At 41.4% G+C, this 22,288-nt stretch overlaps 1 protein-coding gene across 1 annotated transcript in view; it reads left to right on the top strand.

Annotated features, from left to right (window-relative positions):
• SNX9 (sorting nexin 9) overlaps window positions 1–19,708 on the top strand; it is a 470,387-nt gene extending 450,679 nt beyond the window's left edge. The window contains 3 exon segments of the mRNA XM_053710947.1: window positions 851–965; window positions 16,835–16,926; window positions 18,730–19,708. Of these exon segments, the coding sequence (XP_053566922.1) occupies window positions 851–965; window positions 16,835–16,926; window positions 18,730–18,777 (255 nt within the window). The 3' untranslated portion in view covers window positions 18,778–19,708.
• Window positions 19,709–22,288: the final 2,580 nt, after the last annotated feature.

Raw genomic sequence — 22,288 nt, 5'->3', positions numbered from 1 at the left:
CCACTCGGGACAAGCATTTTCCTGCTGCTCCTGAGCAGTACTTTAACTATGTGTTTAACCACTTTGAAGGGGGCAGGCGATTAAAAAAAAAAAAAAAATAAAGTTGTTGAGTGCTAGGGTTATATGTAATTTTTCCATTACTGTGGCCCTTTTTTATTTGCTTCAAAAAATGTGCTTCATATAAAATATCAAATATGAATTTTAAAGTGAAAATGAAGTGATTGCATTAAGATCTATGTAAAAATGTTGAGATTATTTGTTTTTTTAAAGAATATGTTATAATATCAATGATATCATTAATAGTATGGTATGTGTTGTCAGCAAACTTTCATTGATGATTGTGTGTGTGTGTATATGTATTTGACCGTGTGTATGTTTGTATGTGTGTAAATATATATATATATATATATATATATATATATATATATATATATATATGTGTGTGTGTGTGTGTGTTTGTGCGTGTGTATGTATTTGTGCATGTGTATATGTATTGTGTAGTGTTTAAGTTACACGTTAAACGCTAAATATAATGGATATATAATAAATATATATATATATATATATACACACAGTATATACAATATATATATATATATATATATATATATATATATATATATATATATATATATATATATATATATATATATATATATAAATATAATGGTTGTTCCAAAATGTTGACCACATTTATAGTAAAAAAAAAATCTTCAAGTCGTCCCAACTGTATGAATTGAATTCTATATATGGTGGTAGATAATTGTGTGTCAATGGTTTGACATAAGATTAAAAATAGTGCAATTTTATTAGCAATCAAGACCAAAGTCCTTTTTTTCTTTTTACCCAGGCAGCCATTGACAAAGTGAAAGAAGGTGACAAATTGGTGGCGACCAGTAAAATTACACAGCAGGACAAAGTAAACATGGTGAAGCGAGTAAGCACTATGTCATACGCACTGCAAGGTAAGTACCCGTTAATAGTTATGCAAGGGCTGGAGAAAAAGATTTTAAGGAAGGGGGTCGGTAAGATTTCTTTCCTAAGATATGGTGAGTCCACAGGGTCCTCAATTACTGTTGGGAATATCACTCCTGGACAGCAGGCGGAGGCAAAGAGCAAAACAGCAAAGCTGTTAAGTATCCCTCCCCTTCCCATAATCCCCAGTCATTCTCTGTGCCTTCAGTGCAATGAGGAGGTGAAGTTTGGTGTCTGTAAGAGATTTTATTTTCAATCAAGATTTTATTATTTTGAAAGCCAGAGTAGGTTTGCTCTGATCTCTCCTGTCAAGATTGGGTTTAGCTGTACTCCACGTTAGTCTCTTCAGTAGGGCAGTGGTAGCTTTCAAGCAGTTAGGAACTTGTAGGGTGGGCCTGACTGCGATTTCCTAACAGGTTGATGCCCTTGTAAAGAAAGCCAGAGTAGGTTTACTCTGTCCTTTCTTGTTTTCACAGGTCTCTGTGAGGAGTGGCTTCCTCTCACGCCGGGTGAGCTGTCCTCCTGCCGGGCAGCCAGAGGTGCAGGTAAGTGCCATTTTCTGTTTTTTTTATGGGAAAAAAACATTTGCACTATTACAGAATAAACTGCACTTTATTGGGACTATGTTCCTGCATTAACAAACAGGACTCATTATGGCAGGGACCAGGCACTGTGACTTATAGAAGTGATTCAATTTCAACAAAGTTTGGAAAGGGAATCACTGGTGGCTCAGTAGGTTGTGTGCTTTCACTGGGACTCAGTTTTAGGCAGACAGATGGGTGAATTTGATGTTCTTGACGAACCAAAGTTCCGATGGTTATTTTGTTTGATGGCCGCTGGGACTGCCTCTGACATACGTTTGGAGGCGGATCCTTCTCTAAAGCGTTTTTTGCTGACTAAAAGCGTGCAATTCTCACTTGTGGCGCAGCTTATAGTGAATCGTCTTATCCCTCTGCAGAGATTATCCAGAGCTACTGCGTGCAGAGAAGAGATCTGTTTGTTATTCCGGAGTGCAGAGGGGGCAGCTAGGCACCTCAGTAATTATGCTGAGCTGTAGAGGTGCTTAATAGAGGGAGGTATTGGCATTTAATTTGTCTCGCAAATATTGGGCAGTTTAAACTTTATTTCATAGCCCTGTCTCACAGTCTTTAATTATTTTGGGAACAAATGTTCTTAAATGGAACAGTGTTAAAAAACGGAAAAGAAAACGTTTTGGCGTTGGTGCCTTCTGCTGAATGCAAGCTTTGCCTAGATACCCAAGTAGAACCTCCTTTGCCCTTTTTTCTTCTTCTTTTGAAAGAACATTAATGTATAAAGATAGACTTTGTGTTGCTTAGCCACCATCCTCTCAGGTTGATGCTGGTCAGGCAATGCCACAGCTTTCTCCTCAAACGTCCCAAGCCCTAACAACATCACATGCAGTGCCCTGCGGTTCCTCACAATCTCCTGGAGGAGTTTTTTTGCATGCAGAAATTGCTGCCCAGGTATCATCTGCAATATCTGAGGCATTAGCTGCCATTTCCATGCTTCAGGGAAGACGCAAGAGGAAACTTAAAGATTCCGATTATAAGGTCTCTGATCCAGTCCAGACTAACCAAGTTGCTCTTTCTCATAAGTCTGAAGAGGAAGATACATCAGTAGCTTCTGAGGTTGAGATCTCAGTTTCGGATAGTGTAATTCTTTCTTCTGATGCTGAAGTTGTATCCTTCAGATTTAAGCTTGAACACCTTCGTGTTTTTGTTAAAGGAGGTTTTAGCTACCCTGGACGACTCCGACACTCCTGTCACTGTCATCCCTAAGAAATCTAGCAAATTAAATAGATACTTTGAAGTTCCCTCCTCTGTGGAGGTGTTTCCTGTGCCCGACTGTGCTACAGAAATTATTGCCCGGGAATGGGAGAGACCAGGAATATATTTTTCCCCATCCCTGGTTTTTAGAAAGATGTTTCTAGTGGCTGACTCCATTAAGGAGTCGTGGCAGACGGTACCCAAGGTGGAAGGGGCTATTTCTACTCTGGCTAAGAGAACTACTATTCCTATTGAGGATAGCTGCTCTTTCAAAGATCCAATGGACAAGAAGCTGGAAGCTTACTTGAAAAAGATGTATATTCATCAAGGTCTCCAATAGCAACCTGCGGTGTGTATCGCTACCGTGACAATTGCGGCATCTTATTGGTTTGACTCATTGTCTGAGTCTCTTCAAGCAGAGACTCCTTTGGAGGAGATCCAGGATAGGATTAAAGCACTTAAGTTAGCCAATTCCTTTATTACTGACGATTCTTCGCACGTAGAGCGTTATGGCTGAAATCTTGGTCAGCAGATGTTTAATCTAAGTCTAAGCTTTTGGCAATTCCTTATAAAGGTAGGACCTTGTTTGGACCGGGTTTGACAGAAATTATTTCCAATATCACAGGTGGTAAAGAATCCTTTCTGCCACAAGATAAGAAGAATAGGTCGAAAGGATGTCAGAGTAATTTTCGTTCCTTTCGTAACTTCAGAGGTAAGTCTTCCCCCTCCTCTGCCAAGCAGCAACAGTCCAAACCTTCTTGGAAACCCAGTCAGTCTTGGAATAAGGGGAAGCAATCTAAGAAACCCGAAGCTGAGTCTAAGTCAGCATGAAGGGGTTGCCCCCGATCCGGGATCAGATCAAGTGGGGTGCAGACTTGCTCAGTTCTCTCAAGCATTGATACGAGATGTCCCAGATCTGTGGGCCGTGGACATAGTATCCAAGGGTTACAAGTTAGAATTCAAGACATTTCCTCCTAGGGGCAGGTTCCACAGCTCAAGATTATCTGCAGACTAGATAAAGAGGCATTTTTGAAATGTGTTCAGGATCTTTCCCTTCTGGGAGTGATAGTTCCAGTCCCAGTACAGGAACAGGGTCTAGGGTTATATTCCGATCTGTTTGTGGTTCCCAAAAAAGATGGAACTTTCAGAGCTTTTCTAGATCTAAAGTGTGTAAACAAGTTTCTCAGAGTGCCGTCCTTCAAGATGGAAACTGTACGTTCCATTCTTCCGTTCAGTTCATGACAACCATAGACCTGAAGGACGTGTATCTACATGTTCCCATTCACAGGGATCATCACAAATTTCTGAGATTTGCCCTCCTGGACAAATACTTTCACTCTGTGGTTCTTCCATTTGGCCTGGCCACAGCTCCTAGAATTTTCTCAAAGGTCCTGGGGGCTCTCTTGGCAATGATTCGGTCTCGTAGAATTGCAGTGGCGCCTTATCTGGATGACATTCTAGTTAAGGCGCCATCTTTTCAACTAGCAAAATCTCACACGGAGATCTTGTTGTCTTTTCTTCCCACGGATGGAATGTGAATTTGGAAAAGAGTTCCCTTGTTCCGGCTACAAGGGTGGTCTTCTTAGGAAACATTATAGATTCTCTATCAATGAAAATATTTTTGACAGAAGTCAGAAGAGCCAAGATTCTTTCCTCTTGCCTATCTCTACAGTCTGTATTACGGCCATCAGTGGCCCAATGCATGGAGGTAATTGGTCTGATGGTGACTTCCATGGACATAGATCCCTTTGCTCGATTACATCTGAGGGCTCTACAGTAATGTATGCTTAGTCAATGGAACGGGGGTTATGCAGATCTGTTTCAGAAGATAGTTCTAGATCAGTCAACGAGAGACTCTCTGCCGTGGTGGCTGTCTCAGGAATAACTGTCTCAGGGGAAATGCTTTCAGAGACCCTCCTGGGTGATTGTTTGTGACCACGGATGCCAGCCTGATAGGCTGGGGAGCAGTTTTGGACTCGTTGAAGGCGCATGGACTTTGGTCTCAGAAGGAATCTGCTCTTTCCATGAACATATTGGAATTGAGAGCGATCTTTAATGCCTTGATGGCTTGGCCTCAGCTGGCCTTAGCCCAATTGTTCTTAGTTTATCAGGTTTCAGTCGGACAACATCACCTCAGTGGCTTACATCAACCACCAGGGAGGAACTCGGAGCTCCTTAGCCATGAAGGAGTTGGCTCGGATCATTAAGTGAGCAGAAACTCACTGTCTTTCTGCCATCCAAATTCCAGGAGTTGAAAACTGGGAAGCGGATTTCCTGAGCAGACAGATTTTTCATCCCAGGGATTGGGAACTATCTATCTATTGGTTACTTGTAAAGCGCAAACTAATCACCCGTGAGGGTCTCAAGGCGCTATGGGAGGGGGGGAGAGGGGGCTAAGGGAAGACAATTCAGTCGAAGAGTCAGGTCTTGAGGTCCTTCCTGAAGTTTGTAAGGGAGGTGGATTGTCTGAGGTGCAACGGGAGGGAGTTCCATTACCTTGCTGCCATATAGGAGAAGGATTTTCCTCCAGCTGTTTTTTTCTTGATGCGGGGGATGACTGCGAGTGCTTGGTCGGCAGAGCGGAGATGTCTGGAGGGGGTGTAGAAATTGACACGGTGGTTGATGTATTCAGGACCAATGTTGTGGAGGGCCTTGAATGCATGGGTTGGGAGCTTGAAGGTGATTCTCTTGTTGAAGGGGAGCCAGTGTAGGTTCCTTGGGTGTTCGGTGATGTGGATTTGGCGAGGGATGTCGAGGATGAGTCTGGCCGAGGTGTTCTGGATGCGTTGGAGTCATTTCTGGAGCTTGATGGTGGACCCGGCATAGAGTGCATTGCTGTAGTCCAGTCGACTACTGACGAGGGCGTGTGTGACAGATTTTCTAGTTTCGGTGGGGATCTACTTGAAGATTTTTCGCATTAGGTGGAGTATGTGAAAACAAGTTGAAGAGACGGCGTTGACTTGGCGGTCCATGGAAAGTGATGAGTCGAGGATGACGCCTAGATTTTGTGCGTGGTGTGTTGGAGTTGGAGGGTGTCCGAGGGCTGTGGGCCACCAGGAGTCATCCCATGCAGATTTGGTGGGTCCGAGGAGGAGGATTTCGTTCTTGTCAGTGTTGAGTTTGAGACGGTGGTTGTTCATCCAGGTGGCGATTGCTGTAAGTCCTTCGTGGACGTTTTTCTTGGCGGTGGCAGGGTCTTGGGTGAGTGAGATGATTAACTGGGTGTCGTCGGCGTAGGAGACGATGTTGAGGTTGTGTTGTTGGACGATGGTGGCCATGTAGATGTTGAAGAGGGTGGGGCTAAGAGAAGAACCTTGGGGTACGCCGCAGCTGATTGCTGTGGGATTGGAGGAGAATGGTGGGAGTCTGACTTTCTGGGTTCTGCCGCTGAGGAAGGAGGTGATCCATTCCAGGGCCTTATTGTGGATGCCGGCATCGTGTAGGCGCGTGAGGAGGGTGCTGTGGGCTACAGTGTCAAATGCGGGTGAGAGATCTAGCAGTCTCTCCTTGGTCGAGCAGGGCACGGATGTCGTCTGTGGCGGCGAGGAGGGCGGTCTCGGTGCTGTGATTGCTCCTGAAACCGGATTGGGAGGGGTCCAAGATGTGGTTGGTCTCGATGTGGTCAACAAGTTGTGCGTTGATGGCCTTCTCGATTACTTTGGCTGGAAAGGGGAGTAGAGAGATGGGGCGGTAGTTTTTAGAATCTATGGGGTCAGCTGTGGGTTTCTTCAGCAGGGGTTTCAGCTCTGCATGCTTCCAGTCTTCTGGTAAGGTACCAGTTTTGATGGAGCAGTTTATGGTGAGGCAGAGTTCGTGGGCGAGGGTAAAAACCGCTTTGTTGAATATGTGGTGCGGGCATGGGTCTGAGGGTGCTCCAGAGTGGATAGATTTCACGATTCTGAGTGTGTCCTCCGTGGTGAGGGGATCCAGGTAGTCCATAGACGGTGGCAGGTGGTGGGTTTGGGTGAGGTGGGGGTGGGTGGGTGGGTGGGTCGGTGGTGAGTTCTGGAGCTCGAGGCTGTCGTAGATGTTGATGATCTTGCTGTGGAAGTAAGTAGCGATGTTGTCGTAGAGGTCCTGGGAGGGTGGAATGTCGTTAGTATCACTGTTGGGTTTGGAGAATTCTTTGATGACTGTGAACAGCTCCTTGCTGTTGTGGGTTTTGGTGTGGATTCTGTCTAGGATAGCGGTTTTCTTTGTGGTTTTGATGAGGTGGTGACGGCTTCTTTGTAGGCCGATTTGTCCGAGGGGGACTTGCTGGATCACCATGTTCTCTCTAATCGTCTGCAGTGGCGTTTGGAGTCCTGGAGGGTGGGGGTGAACCAGCTGGCCTTGTTGGTGGGCTGGCAGCTGGATGGTTTCTTGAGGGGGGCAAGGGTATTTACGCAGTCTGTGATCCAGCGATGAAGGTGGTGGGCGGAGGAGTTGGCGTCAGTGGAGGTCACTTGGGGGGACTTGATCAGGGTGGAGTGCAGTTGTTCTTGGGTGATGTTGTTCCAGTTTCTGCGGGGCGGGTGGTGATGCCGGAGGTGCGTGGTGGGTTTGTTGAAGGAGAAGTGTATGCAGTGATGGTCAGTCCAGTGAAGTTTGGTTATGTAGTTGACTGAGATGTGGTTGCCTGCGGAGAAGATTGGGTCGAGGGTGTGTCCGGCTATGCGGGTTGGGGCATTTACAAGTTGCTTCAGTCCAGTGGTTCCAAGGTTTTCCAGGAGGTTGGTGGTGTTGTGGTCATTGGGGTTGTCTAGATGGAAGTTGAGGTCGCAGAGTAGGATGTAGTCCTTTGAGGCGAGGGCGTGGGGTGCAAGGTGGTCAGTGATGGAGTCACAGAAGGCAGGACGTGGTCCTGGAGGTCTGTAGATGAGGGTGCCACGGAGTGTGGTGTTGTGGTTAACCTTGATTTTGAAGTGTAGATGTTCACAGTCTGGTGAGTGATCATCGGAGGTGGTTGTGACTTGGATGGAGTGTTTGTGGATGATGGCAATGCCTCCTCCAGGTCGGTTGCTGCGGTCTTTGTGGGAGATTTTATAGCCATCGGGGATGGCGACGGCGATGTCCGGCACTGATGTGGGGTTGAGCCAGGTTTCGGTGAGGAAGGCGACGTCTGGGGAGGTGGAGTTGAGCAGGTTCCAGATCTCGATGGTGTGCTTGTGGATGGAGCGGGTGTTGAGGAGGATGTAGTTGAGGTTCTCACGGCTGTTTGAGTGAGGGATGTTTGGTAGGTTTGTGATCGGGAGGGCGGTGAAAGAGCAGTTGCGGCAGATGAATGGTCCTCTGGTGTTCGTCGGGGATGCGAGGTGGCATGCTGATGATTTACCGATGTTTAGAGAGCGAAGGGTGCTGGTGTTATAGCGGTGGCGGGTGCGGAGGTCATGGTTTGTGGTGCTGGATGCGGTCCAGACACGGACGGGCGCTGACGGGCTTACCTTTGGCGCACCGTCGGCACGCTGCAAGTATATAGAGGTGGGAGGGGGGAAAGGTTGGAGCAGGAAGTCAGAACAATACAGCAGGGCAGGGAGTCCCAGAAGGGACTGAGCAGAAGAGCAGAGAATGCAAGTATATAGAGGTGGGAGGGGGGAAGGGTTGGAGCAGGAAGTCAGAACAATACAGCAGGGCAGGGAGTCCCAGAAGGGACTGAGCAGAAGAGCAGAGAATGCAAGTATATAGAGGTGGGAGGGGGAAATGGTTGGAGCAGGAAGTCAGAACAATACAGCAGGGCAGGGAGACCCAGAAGGGACTGAGCCGAAGAGCAGAGAATGCAAGTATATAGAGGTGGGAGGGGGAAAGGGTTGGAGCAGGAAGTCAGAACAATACAGCAGGGCAGGGAGACCCAGAAGGGACTGAGCCGAAGAGCAGAGAATGCAAGTATATAGAGGTGGGAGGGGGGAAGGGTTGGAGCAGGAAGTCAGAACAATACAGCAGGGCAGGGAGTCCATCCGGAGGTGTTCTCCAGGTTAACCATCAAATGGGGGGTACCAGTGTTGGATCTGATGGCGTCTTGACAGAACGCCAAGCTTCCAAAGTACGGTTTGTGGTCAAGGGATCCTCAGGCCTTCCTGATAGATGCTCTGGCAGTTCCTTGGAACTTCAGGATGGCATACTTAGTTCCTCTGTTTGCTCTCCTTCCACGAGTCATTGCTCGTATCAAGCAGGAGCGAGCATCGGTGATTTTAATAGCTCCGGCTTGGCCTTGCAGGATCTGGTATGCAGATCTAGTGGAAATGTTGTCTCTGTCGCCGTGGAGACTACCCCTGAGGAAGGACCTTCTACTTCAAGGTCCCTTCCTTCATCCGAATCTTGTTTCTCTGAAGCTGACTGCTTGGAGATTGAACACTTAATTCTGTCTAAGGGTGGTTTTTCTGAGCCGGTCATTGAGACCATGATTCAGGTTTGTAAGCCTGTTACTAGAAAGATTTACCATAAGATATGGTGTAAATATCTTTATTGGTGTGAATCCAAGGGCTACTCTTGGAGTAGGGTCAGAATTCCCAGAATTTTGTCTTTTCTCCAGGAAGGTCTGGAGAAAGGTTTGTCGGTCAGTACTCTGAAGGGTCAGATTTCTGCTCTATCTATTTTGCTGCTCAAGCGATTGGCGGACGTGCCGGATGAGCAGGATGTGCAGTCTTTTTGTCAGGCCTTGGTCAGAATCAGGCCTGAGTTTAAGTCTGTTGCTTCACCTTGGAGCCTTAACCTCGTACTTAAAGTTTTGCAACAGACTCTGTTTGAGCCAATGCAGTCCTTCGATATTATGTTGTTTTCTTGGAAGGTTTTGTTTCTTATTGCTATTTCTTCTGCTCGGAGAGTTTCGGAACTCTCAGCTTTGCAGTGCGATTCGCCTTATCTCATTTTTCATGCAGATAAGGCAGTTCTTCGTACTAAGTTTGGGTTTCTTCCTAAGGTTAGAAATATTAATCAAGAAATTGTTGTTCCTTCCCTCTGTCCTAATCCTTCTTTTCATAAGGAACGTCTATTGCACAACCTAGATGTGGTGCATGCTCTTAAATTCTATTTGCAGGCGACTAAGGATTTTCGCCAGTCTTCTGCATTGTTTTTTGCTTTTCTGGGAAGCGTAAAGGTCAGAAAGCTATTGCTACTTCTCTTTCTCTGTGGTTAAGAAGTATTATTCGTTTGGCATATGAGACTGCTGGACAGCAGCCTCCTGAAAGAATCACAGCTCATTCCACTAGAGCTGTCTCTTCTTCTTGGGCTTTCAAGAATGAAGCTTCTGTGGAACAGATTTGCAAGGCTGCAACTTGGTCCTCTTTGCATACTTTTTCCAAATTTTATAAATTATAAATTTGCCTTGGCTGAGGCTTCTTTTGGGAGAAAGGTTCTTCAAGCAGTGGTGCCTTCTGTTTAGGTTACCTGTCTTGTCCCTCCCTAATCATCTGTGTCCTCTAGCTTAGGTATTGGTTCCCAACAGTAATTGAGGATGCCGTGGACTCACCATATCTTAGGAAAGAAAACAAAATGTATGCTTATCTGATAAATTTCTTTTTCTTTCATGTAATTAGCAAGAGTCCATGAGCTAGTGACGTATGGGATATACATTCCTACCAGGAGGGGCAAAGTTTCCCAAACCTCAAAATGCCTATAAATACACCCCTCACCACACCCACAATTCAGTTTTACAAACTTTGCCTCCCATGGAGGTGGTGAAGTAAGTTTGTGCTAGATTCTACGTTGATATGCGCTTCGCAGCAGGCTGAAGCCCGGTTTTCCTCTCAGAGTGCAGTGAATGCCAGAGGGATGTGAAGAGAGTATTGCCTATTTGAATACAATCGTCTTCCTCTAGGGGATCTATTTCATAGGTTCTCTGTTATCGGTCGTAGAGATTTCTTCTCCTACCTCCCTTTTCAGATCGACGATATACTCTTATATACCATTACCTCTACTGATTCTCGTTTCAGTACTGGTTTGGCTATCTACTATATGTAGATGAGTGTCTTAGGGTAAGTAAGTCTTATTTTATTTATGACACTCTAAGCTATGGTTGGGCACTTTATATGTAAAGTTCTAAATATATGTGTTTAAACTTATATTTGCCATGATTCAGGATAATCAGTATTCCTTCATTCAGACTGTCAGTTTCATTATTTGGGATAATGCATATGAATAAATATTTTTTTCTTACCTTAAAAATTTTCAATTCACTTTTTTCCTTGCGGGCTGTTAGGCTCGCGGGGGCAGAAAATGCTTCAATTTATTGCGTCATTCTTGGCGCAAAATTTTGTCATTTCCGGCGCCATTGTTGACGCCGGAAGTTTGTTAGTAGTTGCGTCATTTTTTGACGCATGTGTGTTACTGACGTTTTTTTGCGCCAAAAAATGTGGGGGCAGCGTTTTCGGCGCCAGAGGATGTGGCGTCATACTTGGCGCCAAAAAATATGGGCGTTGTACTTGGCGCCAATAATGTGGGCGTCATACTTGGCGCCAAAAAATGTGGGCGTCATACTTGGTCCACCTTTTCACATTATTTAAGTCTCACTTTTTCATTGCTTCTGGTTGCTGGAGGCTGGTTTATTTTGCATTTTTTCCCATTCCTGAAACTGTCATTTAAGGAATTTGATAATTTTGCTTTATATGTTGTTTTTTCTATTACATATTGCAAGTTGTCACAACCTGACCCTGGATCAGAATCTACTTCTGGAAAGACGCTGCCTGATGCTGGTTCTACCAAAGTTAAGTGCATTTGTTGTAAACTTTTGGTAACTGTTCCCCCGGCTGTGGTTTGTGTTAGTTGTCATGATAAACTTTCTAACGCTGATAATGTCTCCATTAGTAATAATCCTTTACCTGTTGTTTTTCCTTCAACATCTAATGTTCAGGATGTCCCTGTTAATGTAAAAGAATTTGTTTCTAATTCTATTAGGAAGGCTCTGTCTGTTATTCCTCCTTCCAGTAAATGTAAAAGGTCTTTTAAAACTTCTCATATTTCAGATGAATTTTTAAGTGACTGACATCATTCTGACTTATCTGTTTCTGATGAGGATCTATCTGGTTCAGAAGATTCTGCCTCAGATATTGACACTGATAAATCGTCATATTTATTTAAGATGGAGTTTATTCGTTCTTTACTTAAAGAAGTGTTGATTGCTTTAGATATGGAGGAGTCTAGTCCTCTTGATACTAAATCTACTAAGCGTTTAAATTCGGTCTTTAAACCTCATGTAGTTATTCCAGAAGTTTTTCCAGTTCCTGATGCTATTTCAGAAGTAATTTCTAGGGAATGGAATAGTCTCGGTACTTCATTTACTCCTTCTCCAAGGTTTAAGAAATTGTACCCTGTGCCATCTGATAGATTAGAATTTTGGGACCAAATTCCTAAAGTTGATGGGGCTATCTCTACTCTTGCTAAACGTACTACTATTCCTACGGCGGATAGTACTTCCTTTAAGGATCCTTTAGATAGGAAGCTTGAATCCTTTCTAAGGAGAGCTTATTTATGTTCAGGTAATCTTCTTAGACCTGCTATTTCTTTGGCTGACGTTGCTGCAGCTTCCACTTTCTGGTTGGAGGCTTTAGCGCAACAAGTGTCAGACCATAATGCTTATAGCATTGTTAAACTTCTTCAACATGCTAATAACTTTGTTTGTGATGCCATTTTTGATATCATTAGAATTGATGTCAGGTATATGTCTTTAGCTATTTTAGCTAGAAGAGCTTTATGGCTTAAATCTTGGAATGCAGATATGACTTCTAAGTCAACATTGCTTTCTCTTTCTTTCCAAGGTAATAAATTATTTGGTTCACAGTTGGATTCTATAATTTCAACTGTTACTGGGGGGAAAGGAACCTTTTTGCCTCAGGACAAAAAATCTAAAGGTAAATATAGGGCTGCTAATCGTTTTCGTTCCTTTCGTCAGAATAAGGAACAGAAGCCAGACCCTTCCCCTAAAGGAACGGTTTCCGTTTGGAAACCTTCTCCAGTCTGGAATAAATCCAAGCCTTTTAGAAAGTCAAAACCAGCTCCCAAATCCGCATGAAGATGCGGCCCTCATTCCAGCACAGCTGGTAGGGGGCAGGTTACGATTTTTCAAAGATATTTGGATCAATTCGATTCACAGTCTTTGGATTCAGAACATTGTTTCACAAGGGTACAGAATAGGTTTCAAGGTAAGACCGCCTGTGAGAAGATTTTTTCTCTCACGCATTCGAGTAAACCCAGTGAAGGCTCAGGCGTTTCTGAAATGTGTTTCAGACCTAGAGTTGGCTGGGGTAATTGTGCCAGTTCCAGTTCTGGAACGGGGTCTGGGGTTTTACTCAAATCTATTCATTGTACCAAAGAAGGAGAATTCCTTCAGACCAGTTCTGGATCTAAAAATATTGAATCGTTATGTAAGGATACCAACATTCAAAATGGCGACTATAAGGACTATTCTGCCTTTTGTTCAGCAAGGGCATTATATGTCTACAATAGACTTACAGGATGCATATCTTCATATTCCAATTCATCCAGATCACTATCAGTTCCTGAGATTCTCTTTTCTAGACAAGCATTACCAGTTTGTTGCCCTTCTGTTTGGCCTAGCAACAGCTCCAAGGATCTTTTCAAAGGTTCTCGGTGCCCTTCTCTCTGTAATGAGAGAGCAGGGTATTGCAGTATTTCCTTATTTGGACGATATCTTGGTACTTGCTCAGTCTTTACATTCTGCAGAATCTCATACGAATCAGCTTGTGTTGTTTCTTCAAAGACATGGTTGGAGGATCAATTTACCAAAGAGTTCTTTGATTCCTCAGACAAAGGTAACCTTTTTGGGTTTTCAAATAGATTCAGTGTCCATGACTTTGTCTCTAACAGAAAAGAGACGTCTGAAGTTGGTTTCAGCTTGTCGAAACCTTCAGTCTCAATCATTCCCTTCGGTAGCTTTGTGCATGGAAATTCTAGGTGTCATGACTGCTGCATCGGACGCGATCCCTTTTGCTTGTTTTCACATGAGACCTCTCCAGCTTTGTATGCTGAACCAGTGGTGCAGGGATTATACAAAGATATCACAATTAATATCCTTAAATCTCAATGTTCGGTCTTCTCTGACTTGGTGGTTGAATCACCATCGTCTAATTCAAGGGGCCTCTTTTGTTCGTCCAACCTGGACTGTGATCTCAACAGATGCGAGTCTTTCAGGTTGGGGAGCTGTATGGGGATCTCTGACAGCGCAGGGGGTTTGGGAATTTCAGGAGGCAAAATTACCAATCAACATTTTGGAACTCCGTGCGATTTTCAGAGCTCTTCAGTTCTGGCCTCTTCTGAAGAGAGAATCGTTTATTTGTTTTCAGACAGACAATGTCACAATCGTGGCGTATGTCAATCATCATGGTAGGACTCACAGTCCTCAGGCTATGAAAGAAGTATCTCGGATACTTGTATGGGCGGAATCCAGCTCCTGTCTAATTTCTGCGGTTCACATCCCAGGTGTAGACAATTGGGAAGCGGATTATCTCAGTCACCAGACGTTACATCCGGGCGAATGGTCTCTTCACCCAGAGGTATTTCTTCAGATTGTTCAAATCTGGGGACTTCCAGAAATAGATCTGATGGCCTCTCATCTAAACAAGAAACTTCCCAGGTATCTGTCCAGATCCAGGGATCCTCAGGCGGAAGCAGTGGACGCGTTGTCGCTTCCTTGGAATTATCAACCTGCTTATATCTTTCCGCCTCTAGTTCTTCTTCCAAAAGTGATTTCCAAAATTCTAATGGAACGTTCGTTTGTATTGCTGGTGGCTCCAGCATGGCCTCACAGGTTTTGGTATGCGGATCTCGTTCGGATGGCAAGTTGCCAACCTTGGACACTTCCGTTAAGGCCAGACCTTCTATCTCAAGGCCCATTTTTCCATCAGGATCTCAAATCATTAAATTTGAAGGTATGGAGATTGAACGCTTGATTCTTAGTCATAGAGGTTTCTCTGACTCAGTGATTAATACTATGATTCAGGCTCGTAAATCTGTGTCTAGAAAGATTTATTACCGAGTCTGGAAGACTTACATTTCTTGGTGTTCTTCTCATAAATTCTCTTGGCATTCTTTTAGAATTCCTAGAATTTTACAGTTTCTTCAGGATGGTTTGGATAAGGGTTTGTCTGCAAGCTCGTTGAAAGGTCAAATCTCTTCTCTTTCTGTTCTTTTTCACAGAAAGATTGCTAATCATCCTGATATTCATTGTTTCGTACAGGCTTTGGTTCGTATCAAGCCTGTCATTAAGTCAATCTCTCCTCCTTGGAGTCTTAATTTGGTTCTGAGGGCTTTACAGGCTTCTCCGTTTGAACCTATGCATTCTCTGGATATTAAATTACTTTCTTGGAAAGTGTTGTGCCTTTTGGCCATCTCTTCTGCTAGAAGAGTTTCTGAGTTATCTGCTCTTTCTTGTGAATCTCCTTTTCTGATTTTTCATCAGGATAAGGCGGTGTTGCGGACTTCATTTAAATTTTTACCTAAGGTTGTGAATTCTAACAACATTAGTAGAGAAATTGTTGTCCCTTCATTGTGTCCTAATCCTAAGAATTCTCTGGAGAGATCTTTACATTCTTTGGACGTAGTAAGAGCTTTGAAATATTATGTTGAAGCTACTAAAGGTTTTAGAAAGACTTCTAGTCTATTTGTTATCTTTTCTGGTTCCAGGAAAGGTCAGAAGGCTTCTGCCATTTCTTTGGCATCTTGGTTAAAATCTTTGATTCATCATGCTTATGTAGAGTCGGGTAAGTCCCCGCCTCAAAGGATTACGGCTCATTCTACTAGGTCAGTTTCTACTTCCTGGGCTTTTAGGAATGAAGCTTCTGTTGATCAAATTTGCAAAGCAGCAACTTGGTCTTCTTTGCATACTTTTACTAAATTCTACCATTTTGATGTTTTTTCTTCTTCTGAAGCAGTTTTTGGTAGTAAAGTACTTCAGGCAGCTGTTTCAGTTTGATTCTTCTGCTTATAATTTCAGTTTTTTTCATTATAAGATTAAAACTTTTTGATTTGGGTTGTGGATTATTTTTCAGCGGAATTGGCTGTCTTTATTTTATCCCTCCCTCTCTAGTGACTCTTGCGTGGAAGTTCCACATCTTGGGTATCTGCTATCCCATACGTCACTAGCTCATGGACTCTTGCTAATTACATGAAAGAAAACATAATTTATGTAAGAACTTACCTGATAAATTCATTTCTTTCATATTAGCAAGAGTCCATGAGGCCCACCCTTTTTGTGGTGGTTATGTTTTTTTTTTTTGTATAAAGCACAATTATTCCAATTCCTTATTTTTGATGCTTTCGCTGCTTTCTTATCACCCCACTTCTTGGCTATTCGTTAAACTGAATTGTGGGTGTGGTGAGGGGTGTATTTATAGGCATTTTGAGGTTTGGGAAACTTTGCCCCTCCTGGTAGGAATGTATATCCCATACGTCACTAGCTCATGGACTCTTGCTAATATGAAAGAAATGAATTTATCAGGTAAGTTCTTACATAAATTATGTTATTTCTGGATATGGTGAGTCCACAGCCCCACCCTGTATTTTAAAGACAGTTTTTTTTACTAAACCTCAGACACCTCTACAACTTGTGTTTCTCCTTTTCTCCATTTTCCTTTGGTCGAATGACTGGGGATTGTGGGAAGGGGAGGGATACTTAACAGCTTTGCTGTGGTGCTCTTTGCGTTCTCCTGCTGGCCAGGTGTGATATTCCCAACAGTAATTGAGGACGCCGTGGACTCACCATATCCGGAAAGAAAGAAATGTATCAGGTAAGCATAAATTTAGTTTTTTTAGACCCTTTGGCTGTCAAAGAGGGTTCCAAAAAGGGTTAAGATAAATCAAAAGAGGTGAAAACAAGTAGCTCAAGTTGTAAAATTAGGACTAGCAGAGGCAGAGAAAGATCAATGAAAAATGTCAGAAAAACCTTTCAAGGAGGTTTGGAGCTTGTATAGGATACAACACATTTCTCTCTAAACAGGTTTGATCCCAGAACAAGCTTAAATAAACCTAGTTTCTATGATTACACAAGAAGTTTATTAAAGCAGTTATGAAAAACAATTCTGCTTTTTCTTTTGTTTTTCTCAGTTGGCAATAGCATTAAATCTCCCTCTCGCATTCTTTTGCAGCTGAAATGAACCACTTTCATTCTAATCGGATTTATGATTACAATAGTGTGATTCGCCTATATTTGGAACAGCAGATACAGTTTTATGAGACAGTAAGTTTTCCTGCTATTTTAAATGACTTTGTTCCTAATAGATTTTAACACTGGGTGACACTAAACAGTGAGAAATGGGAACAAATAAAGGTCCATTAACAAAGTTTATGTTTTTAATTAATGTATTCTAAAAGACAATATTTATATGTATTACAGCTTTGTTATTTATATTCTTAAAGGGGAGTTACTTTTCTTACATATAATATTATCATTTTAATGTTATTTATTAATTGTTATTGTTGGACTTTTTAAACGTAACTGTTTTCTGAACAATATAGACAAATGTTACTGCATATACATGCTTGAGATTTCCTAAATGTGTATTTCCCTGTTTTTTCTGAACAAAAGATAAATAAAGATTATTTGCCTCTTTTTAATATACTTAAAGGGACATAATACTCATATGCTAAATCACTTGAAACTGATGCAGTATAACTGTAAAAAGCTGACAGGAAAATATCACCTGAGCATCTCTATGTAAAAAAGGTCTATGTAAAGATATTTTACCTCACAATTTCCTCAGCTCAGCAGAATAAGTTCTGTGTAAAAAGTTATACTCAGCTGCTCCCAGCTGCAGGGAAAAAAAATGAAGAAATGAACAGCAGCCAATCAGCATCAGCAGTGCTGAGGTCATGAACTCTTACTGTGATCTCATGAGATTTGACTTAACTCTCATGAGATTTCATAGTAAGCTTCCTTTACCTGATTGGTGAAATAATATGAGAGTGCACGAAGCTCATCCTTTCAGTTGTCCCGGGACAGACATACTAATATGCTGCTTAGAAATCCTTTACAATGGGAGGTGGCTACTGAGGAACTTTTGAGGTAAAATATCTTTCTTTTTTACATAGAGATGTTCAGGAGATATTTTCTAGTCAGCTTTTTACAGCTATGCTGCATCACTTTCAAGTGTTTAAACATTTGGGTATTATGGCCCTTTAAAGGGACATTGCATACAAAAAGGTTTGATCATGTGTATGAAAGAATTACAAATGGATTTATTAAATTAAAATTTGCCCGTTTACATCGCGCAACAAATAACCAGTCATTACAAGTGGCTGGTTAATGCTACCTCAAGCTTTTTTAATTTTATAAATACCCCCCCCGATAGCTTCCATTTTCATTAAAAAAAGCAAAAAGTAGTATCTTTAATTTTCTTTTAAAATAACTGCACAAAGCAGTTTTTAGGGGTTAAAGTAAGCGGTGTCTTTATGTTCTGGTCTATGGGGACTATGTGTTTACTCTATACACAAATAAACACACAAATATATATATGTATAAATTCATATACATATATATTTTACATTTGCTGCCCATTGCTGTGCAATTTACCCCCTCGGCATGAGAACGAGGCTCTCTTTGGAATCTATGGAAGCACGCTCTCAATTGCGTGCGCTGTTATTACAAGTGAAGCACAATTTTGCGCTCCACTCGTAATCTGGCTCTTAGTGTTCCAGCATTTTGGCAGTTGCTGTTCACACTTTTTAGCCATATAGATTTTCAGACATAGACAAATATGACAGATTCAGTTTTACAGTTAATAAAATAATAAGATACTCGTTCTAAACAGGATCAGTAAATATCTTACAGGGGAAAAAAATGAAATTGCAGCCTACAAAATAATGTTAATTTCTACATACAATTCTTAATCATTACATGTGATCATTCTTTATAAAAACGAAAGTCACAGACTGAGACAGGTTTAATGATTCCTTACACCAAAAAATAACTAGCACAGTCATTTGAGCTATAGTTTGCAGGCTGTAAAAACCTGACTCACATGTCTCTTTTTGTGTTTTGCAGATTGCTGAGAAATTGAAACAGGCACTGAACCAATTCCCAGTTATGTAGAGGAACATATGCAACACAAATACGTTTTTGAAAGTGCCTCTTTCCAGTTGGTGGACATAGTGAGATAGCCTTTTGGACATTGGAACTAGGAGAAAACCCTGGAACTGCACATTTGCAGCAGCTGTGTTTAAAACACATCTTTACACTAATTATGCTGTTTTGTTTAAAAAAAAAAAATAATAATAATCATCTGTCCCATGATGGAAGCAATTTTCCGTTTGCACTTAAATGTCCTGGCTTCTAATTGTGCATATACACAAAGCCATGCCTTGCCGCTTCTCACCAAGTGCTAAGCAGGAAGGGCACCTTAATGCAGCAGTATGACTGGAGGAAACGTTAAAGAACACACAGGTTGTGCTTTATCCTACCTTAATACCTTAATTGGAAATTGCTGATGTGTCTGCTGGATCCAAATCCCATGATTCTTTTGAAAGGATGTCATAGTTGATATTAGCAATAACTTGGAGGAATTTAAATGTTTTCTCTTCATCAATGTTACTAACACTAAATGCTATATACACAAATATATATATGCACATATATGTGTATGTGTGTGTTTCTATATATATATATATACACACATATTTATGTATATATATATATATATATATAAGAACATTCTTTACTGAAGAAAATGTATTGTTTTTTCTTCAATATACCATGAATTATTAGGTATCTTGACGTATAAAACGAATACATTTCATTTCTTAATGCAAGTTTTTCTACACCTGTATAAACTGTAAGCATAAACTTTAAATATATGATGTGCCATACTTTGTGCAATCCATATATATTAATGATTTTTTTGCTATTATTGGGCCTTGTTACAACTGTGCTTCTCCTCTGTTAAGTTTCATTATACTTGGTTGTGCAACTCAGGAAAAAAAGTTTCTTTTTTTTTTAATAAACAAGGGAAACTGATTTATTGGAAGTTCTAGAATACGTAGATTTTTATAAATGTGTTAAACGTATAACCAAATGATGTGACTTAAGTATACAGGCGTCTAAGCCGTTGTTACATTTCATTGGTTGGTTGGTTTGTATTATTTTGTTCTTTGAGTTTTATATTTTTTTGTTTTTGTAAAAGCCAACTTTGCCTTGTCCATATATTTATCTAGGTGGATGAAATAATTGAAAACCGGAAGTAGCAGGCTGAACCACACTGTGTGTGCACAAAACGGTGCTCTGACAAAATGCAGAAGGACATTTGGCAGACGGACATTTGGCCGACAGACAGAAAGCTAAAGAATGTTCCGATGACGTCCGAGGGCAGATGCGTTCCAGAGTGCTCTGTTCTAATCAGAGCCTCGGGCGCCGCAACTGCCTCTGGGAACCTTACCATGGGTCCCAGGCGCACGTCTTGTAATTCTCTGTCTGGGAAATTATCTATCTATCAAATCTATCTATCTATCAAATCTATCTATCGTATCTATCAAATGTATCTATTGCATCTATTGATCTATCTATCTAATCTATGTATCTATCAAATCTATCTATCTCGTGGCCGGACTGTTATCTGACAGCCACTTGTGTTTCGGCCAAATGTCCGTTGGCCAAATGTCCGTTGGCCAAATGTCCGTCTGCCAAATGTCCGTTGGCTAAAAGTCCGGCCACGGCACAAAACATATAATGCAGAAGCTAACATGCAATATAAAAGATGCTACCAATAAATAAAATACTTAGAGACAGTTCTTTTATATCAGTAATACCAATGCTGTCATGATACTCTGTGAAAAGATCCTGTATTGCTAATGGTAAAGATGCAGTACTGCTGTACTGAGAGCTAGCTGAACACTCTGGGCGAGTTAATGACAAGAGGCATATATGTACAGCCAACAGAAGTGCATTCTGCCCCTGAGTCTACCTAAGTATTCTCTTCAACAAATGATACCTAGAAAACAAAGCAAATTAGATAATAGAGGTGAATTGAAAATTTGATTTAAAATGCCTGCTCTATCTGAATCATCATAGTTTATTTTTTTACTTTGCAGTCTCTTCAGATTATTCTTGGGGTGTAATGGGCATACTTTGTAACTTCTTTATCAAGGTAGCACTCGTTCATATAAATCTTTCCTCAAATTGAATACATATTTAGTAGTTCCAAAACATTTAAAAGTAAGAAATTAAGCTTCATTTTTGCAAAATTCAAGTTTTGATTAGTAATGATGTAAAATATGGCATTTGAGTAATGGCAGAAACCAAGCCAGGAAGCTCTTAAAGTGCCAAAAGTCTACTTTAAGTATACGTTTAAGGCCCATGTTTGCTAATTTGTTTACAGCCATTTCCACCCCTTAGGCTGAAGTGTTACTTTCACTGCTGACAGCCCACCTGATGTTTATGTTTATTGTCCCTTTAACGAGAATCACCTGTAATATGGAATCAAGAAATTGTTTCTTAATACTCTTTAAAAGGACAGGACTATCACATTTTTGTTTCATGTTTCAGATAGAGAGTAACATTTAAAAAGTTCTAATTTATTTCTATGACAAAATTTACTTTGTTCTCTTATCCTTTGTTTTACAAAATGCAGGTAGGTATTCTCAGGAATATGCACATCTCTGTAGAACTATATGGCAGCATTTTTGCAAGAATACTTTTCACAATGTTATAAATGTATATTGCTGCCTACCTAGGTATTCTCTTTAATGAGAATGAAGAATAAAGCAAATTAGATAATGGAAGCAAATTAAAAACCTTTAATTGTATGCTCTGTATGAATCATGAAAGACACATTTTTGGCTTTCTTGTCCCTTTGAGTTACTACCAGGCAGTGCTCTTAAAATCGTAACCAAATAAGGAGAGCTTGTTGCGTTTTTTGTGATATAGAACTGGGGTTTCACTCGTGTTTTTAAATCTTGTGCAAAAATAATTTAATCTGCGCTTTATGACAATGCAATTATATACATTTATATTTGTTGTACATGTGTATATATACAGCCATGTACACTATGTACGTATCCGTAAGTATATGCATATTTTTATACACACAAACATAGCTGTTGTTATAGAGCATAGCTTAATAGTACATTGTCCACAAGTAGTTTTGTGACCTATGGAAGATTATTTGTACATGTATTTTGTAATGAAGAATACAGAAGTAAAAGGGAATTTGAATCCTGTTGACTCCCTTTTCTTGGGGAGGAGAAAAGTTCTCTATTTGTTGTTCTGCAGGTGTATTAATTCCTCCTCTAGTTACAGACGCTGCCAGTTTCCTTCCACACAGGGAGATCTTCCCACCTGAACTGTAGCCATACAATTTGCCCTCCCCCAAAGTCCTAGACATAGCGGTTTTCCAAATCTATTTATCTTGGAAGCTCTTCTCCACCATCTTCTCCAGAGCTCCCATCTTTCCCTGGCCTATAAATGTCTGCACTCTATGGATGGGACTCCCTCTATATGTCCTTGTGACCTTCTCCCCAAGGAAACAAAAACCTTCAGCTATAATCCTCCCTGTCCCTCTGCCCACTCCACCCTCAGTTCCTCTCCTTATAAATCTACTGTTCTTATTCCT

This window comes from Bombina bombina, chromosome 4 (genome assembly GCF_027579735.1).
Source record: "Bombina bombina isolate aBomBom1 chromosome 4, aBomBom1.pri, whole genome shotgun sequence".
Lineage (NCBI taxonomy): Eukaryota > Metazoa > Chordata > Amphibia > Anura > Bombinatoridae > Bombina > Bombina bombina.
This window is presented reverse-complemented; position numbering and strand designations above follow the sequence as displayed.